At 46.5% G+C, this 7130-nt stretch overlaps 1 protein-coding gene across 1 annotated transcript; it reads left to right on the top strand.

The window, feature by feature from the left end:
- Positions 1-545: 545 nt before the first annotated feature.
- LOC137151519 (olfactory receptor 51G2-like) lies at positions 546-5298 on the top strand. Its single transcript, XM_067545778.1, has 2 exons — positions 546-863; positions 4963-5298. The coding sequence occupies exons 1-2, from the start codon at positions 546-548 to the stop codon at positions 5296-5298; spliced, it is 654 nt and encodes a 217-aa protein (XP_067401879.1).
- Positions 5299-7130: the final 1832 nt, after the last annotated feature.

Genomic DNA, 7130 nt, shown 5'->3' on the forward strand with positions numbered 1-7130 from the left:
CTCCGACCTGTCAACATTCATCCTAAACGGCATCCTGGGGCTGGAAGATGCCCACATCTGGATTTCAATCCCTTTCTCTACGTGCTACATCATCTGTTTGTTGTGAGCTAAGAGCAGACCCTGCACAAGCCCATGTTCCTGCTGCTCTGCATGCTGGCGCTCACAGACATCGGCCAGTCTACCTGCATTGTGCCAAAGGCACTGAGCATATTTTGGTTCCAATTCAAAGACATCACTGTGGATGGCTGCCTCACCCAGATGTTCTTCATTCACACATTTGCTGCTATGCACTCAGCCATCCTTGTGATGATAGCCTTCGATCACTACGTCGCCATATGAGACCCTCTGAGACACGCCACCATCCTCACCAATGCACGAATCACTAAGCTAGGGCTAGTGGGTTTGATACGAGCTGTAATCTTGATTCTGCCCATGATCCTGCTACTGTGGAGGCTGCCATTCTGCACCAACCACGTTATCCCGCACATGTACTGCGAGCACCTCGCGTGGTGAAAATGTCGTGAGGGGAGACAACAGTCAACCGGATGTACAGCCTGGTGATATTATTATTTATCATCGTGTTAGACCAGACACTCATTGGCCTGTCCTACGGGCTGATCATCAGGGCTGTCCTCAGGATCTCCTCCAAAAAAGCCAACCGAAAAGCCCTCAACATGTGCACAATGCACATCTTTGTGATGCTGATGTCTTGTACTCCCTTCCTCTTCTCTACCCTGACACACAGGTTCGGTCAGGGCATCGCTGCCCACGTTCACATCCTCTCGGCCAACCTCTATCTCCTTGTGCCCCCTATGATCAGCCCGATCATTTATGGGGTCAAAACCCAACAGCTTCATGACAAAGTAGGAAATACACCTGCAGAATGTGGTTGCCTGGGGCCACTGACTTTAAACCTGGGTGACAGGAGGGTGAAAGGATGTTTCCTCATTAATCAAGGGTGCTCTGCCCCTATTTGGCTGACCTCAGACGTGTGGCAGTTCACAGTCTGAGAAGTTCCTCACACCCAGAGTCTTATCACTCCATGACCAAGCACTGCTCTCTCTGACCATCACCAGATCTCTTTCAGAGTCGTCACCCATCATCCCCCACCCCCACACATCCTGTCACTCGGCCTTTCCATGACTTCCTGACCACCAGCACTGGTGGCATCTCATGTATGTTCAGACCTATTTTCCATCTGTCTGTTTGTTGATCTCACCATTCCTCACTATCTTTGACTCTTTTGCCCCTCTCTGCCATCAAAAGGTCGCCAGCTATGACACCCACCACGCCCCAACAATCCCTTCCAGTCCTGAGTCTCCCCAAATCGGTCATCAGAAAGGATGAGGACAAATTGGAGAGAGTCCAGTGGAGGGCAACAAAAATGAGTCAGGATTTCTCAATTTGTCCCATTTCCCGAGGTACACTGTGCTCTGGGATGGAGAATAGCACATGCAATTTCAGTGATTAGTTCCCAAATCCCTTAAAACTTCTTTGCTCCTGGAAATTTAATGAGCAAATCCATGTTCAAAGGTTGTCTTCTCTAGATAGATTGTGAATGCAGGAATTCAGAGCTGTGTTGCTTTGTGGTAAAAGGACATATAAGGCACATGGAATAGTTTTCTTTCCTGACTGGATGAGGGCTCCAACATTTCTGCACTGTATCAGCCCCTCACAGTTACAGGGCATCCTGCATCTTTGCCCCCTCTCTGGTCTCCGAATGCCAGATGTCAGCCACTTCTCATTCCCTCTCTTGGGGTAAAATTCCGCCATTTTACGCAGCAGCAGCAGGTTCTGCCCCTGTGGTTCTTCCCTTTGGCAGTCTGTGACCTGTGATTAGAAGAGTGACCAGCCTTCCTGAACCAAAGTGTTGTACAATCTGGACTGTAAGAATAAAGTATAACATTAGAGAATAAAAGAGTTTTAAAACAAATCTGTACATGTCTTTCAAGCCGTTCAACTCAGATGGGGACGAGGCAGGCTGAGTGTCTTCTGATTTCCCCAGCGGTGTCTGTCAGTCTGACAAGCTTCTCAGCACCAGCTGCCCCACCTTTGGACAGACTACCAGCACTGGCAGAACAAGCTGTGTAACTTGGCTGGAGCCTGGAAATGGGATATTCAGATTGTGAAGCTCAGGCGTTGTATATCAGACACAGCCAGAGAGAGAGTGAGGAATAGATGACTTTCATGTGTGAAACGCAGTTTGATTTTCATGAATAGTCATGCATTTCACTTTTAAAACCACGTTCTGCAAACACCCCATTGTAGCACTATAACAGGTTCTGGGTTTACTCTGTACTATACTAGTGGTTATCAACCTGCGGTCCTTGGACTCCTGGGGGTCTGCAGACTACGTGTTTGATTCACACCATCATTTGAAATTTTGTAAATGAAAAAAGGTTGAAAACCAGTGTACTAGAGAGTGAGAGCCCTGGGAACGAATATTGTATATGCTGATTCCAAAGCCTGTACCACTCTGGATAAAGGCTGCAGATTGACAACAAAGACTCTAATGGGAACCAGTCAGATATTAACCCAAGGATAGAAGAGCTTCTGTTGCATAGGCTGTCCCAGACTAATCTTTGATGACAAGCAAATGAATGTGGGCGGAGAGGCTGCAATCTTTTCAAATTCTCCAGAAATGCAGATGACCCACACTACATTTTAGGTCCCCCTCTAACCTGAGAAATCATCACTGAAAGAAGATCGGAGGGGAAAGAATGGCCTTACATGGTCCTTAAAAGATAGTACTTTAAATGTAATGGCAAAACTTTTCATCGTAATACAATTATTACAAACCAAACTTTCATTACATGCATGATTATCAAAAGCCACCAGCAAAGTTGTTGGAATCTGTACAGGAAGGAGCAGGGGTAACTTTACTACTTAATGGCCTTTGTTTAGAAAGTATTTCAGTGGTATTTCAATTACTCTTTGCAATGGATTATTCTTTTAATTTTTTCTTCACTGAGCAGTTGTATGACACTGTCTCCTGGTAATTGACCAGAATTTTTTCCTAACCCTTAAATTCAGGGTCCTGCAAACAATAACTCTGCAATACTTGTCTGAGACTTTCCAAAAGTCATGAGCCAACAGAACCACTGGTCTGTGTTTCAGCAAAGAGTAGAGATGAGGTGCAGGTAAGGGGATTATATAGTGGCTATCTGTAATTTACACGCATCACCGGTTACATGAATACGGCTACATTGACTTGGACACTCAGCTGCATATCAGTGAAATCTAACGTTTGCACTGTTCATTGCGACACCAATGACTGTCCCACTGAGATGAATTAACTGTCTGTGTTAGCTTGTAACGTGCCAAATAACTACAGAACCCTTATCTGGGGAGAGGATGGGGTCCTGTAAGGGTAAATAGAAGTCTGTAGGATGATCAACCTCTCTGGATTCAATCAACACTGGCTAGGAAAAGTACTTCAACTTTTCTTGGAGAGATTTTTGGGGTTCATAGTGTATCACTGGGAGTGTTTGCTAAGTGTAAGTAAATAGAGATCAGTTCCAATCAAATTTACACATGTAAATCTGGAGCAACACTGTTGAAGTTAATGTTCCTGAACTCAGAACCTGGCCTTAGAATTTATCATCTGTCCTGCAAAGAGGCAGTGGTGTAATTTGGGCTCTTGGGATGGATAATTTTTTTTTTAAAATGAGGCAATGAAACACACTTATAAATAACATCAATACAATGACCATTTTCACCACGTGCTTCCTATGTGTATAAACATTATATAATGGGACACATTCAAAAGTGGAGAGCCAGAGAGTGTGTTTGAGGTAAGGTCACAAATGTAAAATCACACAGTGCTCAAGCAGGCTGTGGAACTCACAACCAAAATATATCAATTGCACCAAGAACTTAGTAGGATACAAAGAGGAACTGGTTATTTATATGGGGAACCATAAAATCCAATTACCGTAGTGGGGACTTTTTTTAAAAAAGGTTTGGAAGAGCTATAAAGTTTTACATTATAAAGTATGTCTAACCAGTGGGTGTCAGGAGGAAACTTTCCCTGGGGCAGGTTATCTCACAGCTGTCTATTGCCAGGCTTCCTCTTCCTTTCTCTAAAGCATCTCTTACTGGCCACTGAATACTGGGCTAGATAGTCTACAGGTCTGATGAAGACTGGCAGTGCCTATCTTCTGAACGGTGGTGTACATAAGAATATAAGAACGGCCATACAGGGTTGGACCAATGGTCCATGTAGCCCAGTATCTTGTTCCAACAGTGGCCAATGCCAGATGCTTCAGAAGGAATGAATGGAACAGATAATTATCAAGTGTAAATCCAAGACTGTGTTTTTGTTGATTTTCCTTGAGCTCCTAAAAGTCTCTAGACTTGCATTGAGAGCAGAATACATTCTTGTTTAATATCATCTAGTCTCCTGTTATTTTTCCTTTCAGGAAGTAAAGTTCAACACTCCTCGGACCTGCCCAGTGCATCATGACAGCTGTCAATGACACCAAATTCCAACCTGCGGTGTTCCTTCTCACAGGAATACCTGGGCAGGAAGACGTCCATGTCTGGATTTCTATTCCCTTCTTTTTAATGTACGTTTTTTCCATATTCGGAAATTCAGTAATTGTGTTCATTATAAAAACAGATCCATCACGCCATGAGCCCATGTACATTTTCCTTTCCGTGTTGGCCGTCACAGACCTTGACTTAGCCATATCCACCATGCCAACAACACTGGGCATATTCTGATTCAACTCTAGGGAGATCAGCCACGATACCTGTTTTGCCCAGCTGTTCTTCCCCCCCTCGCTTCCGTTAACTGAATCCTCCATGATCTTGTCGATGGCCTTTGACCGCTTTGTTGTGATCTGTAACCTGCTGAGATTTGATTCCATCTTATCCCTACCGAGAATAACCAAGATGGGACTGGGGTCTCTGCTAAGCGGGGTGGTCCTCATATTTCCACTCCCCATTCTCCTGAAACAGTTCCGAGACTGTCATGACAATGTCCTCTCCCATTCCTATTGCCTGAACCAGGAAGTCATGAAGATGTCTTGTTCAGATACAAGAGTCCACAGCATCTACAGCTTCTTTGGAACACTCGCTTCACTGGGGTTGGACGATCTGCTCATCCTCCTATCTTATGTGATGATCCTCAAAACAGTGTTGAGCAACACGTCTCACTGCGTCTCCCACATCTATGTCGTCCTGATCTTCCATACCCCAGAGACTGGCTTGTCTGTGATACACAGATTCATGAAGAGGTCTTCTCCGTTGGTTCAGCCTGTCATGAGCAACAGCTATTTGCTGGTCCCACCCTGATGAACCTAATTGTGTACAGCATGAAAAGCAAAGCCATTCATGCGAGGATAATCAGGGGATTTGTCAAGTGAAGGGTCATTTCATCACCCGGTCCAACGCTGATGATATGGGAGATGAAAAACACAAGCCACCTATTCCATCCTAGATGCTTCCAGAGGACATGAGAGGACAAGAGCTACTGATCCATGGCACCAGCTGCTAAGGAAGGGCAGCACACTGGGAGAATGGGGCCGAGACAGGCAGCAGTATTTACAAAGACTCTGTTTTTGCAGAGCTGTTTTGCAGTTGCAATCCTGGCCCTTCCTTTGTAATCTGGCTGCTGCGTGATCCATCAGAGAGGCACCGGCTGTGAGCAGGGCTATTCCATGGGCATGGACACTCACCCTTCTCCTGCGCCCTCACCCAGGCTCTTGTGACTGAGTCATTTCAGACACTGGATTAAAGCAGGCGCCTTCAGAGAAGCCATTCAGGCCGACTCCTGAACCCATGGATGTCTCTGCACAAATAACCCCCCAACCCACCGTCCTGCCATCAGGCTGAGCAGAGCTGTGTGTGTGAGTGAGGATTGCACACACAGCAATCTGACAAGAGACTCATCCCCACATTCCCTTCCCGTCCCCTCCAGTTGTACTGCCCCAGCCATGCAAAGGGACAGAAATGGGCCTCAGCTCCCGAGGAACTCAAAAGTGAAATTGCAGAACTACTAACTCTGGTATGGAACATATCATTTAAATCAGCTTCTGTACCAGAGAAAAGCCAGCCGGCCAAGTCTGAATGGGTTAGTGGACTTTCCAGTGGGCACAAGGGTTTCCAAGACCACTCCAGTTTGGACTGGCTGCTCCTCCATCAGGCCAGCAGAGAAGGGCTCTGCTGTTACGATACCCAGCTCTGGGTGCCCAGAGGTGTGTGGTCCGGTAACATGAGTGAGAGAGGTTCACGGTTTGAGCAAAGCTGGTCTGGAAAACAGAGGATTTTACCCCATGAAAAATTTTGACCCACAGTAAAATGTTTCCTTTTCATCCATTTTTGGGGGTGGCTTTTCATCGAAAACTGATTATTTCTCGCTGAAATTTCAGTTGCCATGGCCCTCCCCAGATGCAGCTGCCTGGATCCCCAAGAGAAATTGGAGGCTTTTTGTTTCCCTCTCCTCATAAATGAAGGTGGCACTGACTGAGTCTATGGCTGCATTCTGGGTTTGGAAAGGTCTAAACCTCCCGCCCAGTCTATACCTCACCAGCTACTATAGCCAGCCTTCAGATCTCCATGCAGCTCCTTCATCCCTACAATGGCCCATTCAGCAGATCCTGTAGGAAGTGACTACTGTGACAGGCCCCGGTAGTACATCTCCGATGAACCTGTGCTCTCAGGGAGCTGGAGAGGGTTCAAGAGCAGTTGTGGAGGCACAGAGATTGTGGGTGGGAGGGCCTGGCTGTACGGGGGTCACTGAGATCTGTGCTTAACTTTGGGGATCCATGGATGCTGGGTCCCATCCTTTATCCCTCAGGGAGAAGGGAAGGGACGTCCCCTACTGGAACAATCTGAGGGAAAATTCCAGATTGGGAGCTGTGTGGAAACTTCCTTCCTCAGCCGGCACCCTGGATTAGTCATGAAGGAAAGGGGGCTGCCAGGGAGAAATCTGACCCTACATAACTATTATTAGCTTGATTTACTTCACTGCAGCAATATTACATCTGTAAGAGCATCATCGGTACCATTCGACTGCTATCGAGGGAGCCCTGTGACTCCTCTGAGCCATACGCACAGCGCTGACAGCCTGGATTGCAGGAATAGAGCCTGTGGCAGGGCTTGTGCTGCTGTTCAGTGTGGTGGCA

This window comes from Emydura macquarii, unplaced genomic scaffold (assembly GCF_026122565.2).
Source record: "Emydura macquarii macquarii isolate MOO-44397 ecotype Brisbane River unplaced genomic scaffold, CSIRO-AGI_Emac_v2 contig_1096, whole genome shotgun sequence".
NCBI lineage: Eukaryota > Metazoa > Chordata > Testudines > Chelidae > Emydura > Emydura macquarii.

Coding starts and splice junctions, on each gene's coding strand:
- LOC137151519 (XM_067545778.1), top strand. CDS start 546: ATGTACAGCCTGGTGATATTATTATTTATCATCGTGTTAGACCAGACA. Junction 864..4,962: donor CCCAACAGCTTCATGACAAA/GTAGGAAATACA, acceptor CTCCTGAAACAG/TTCCGAGACTGTCATGACAA.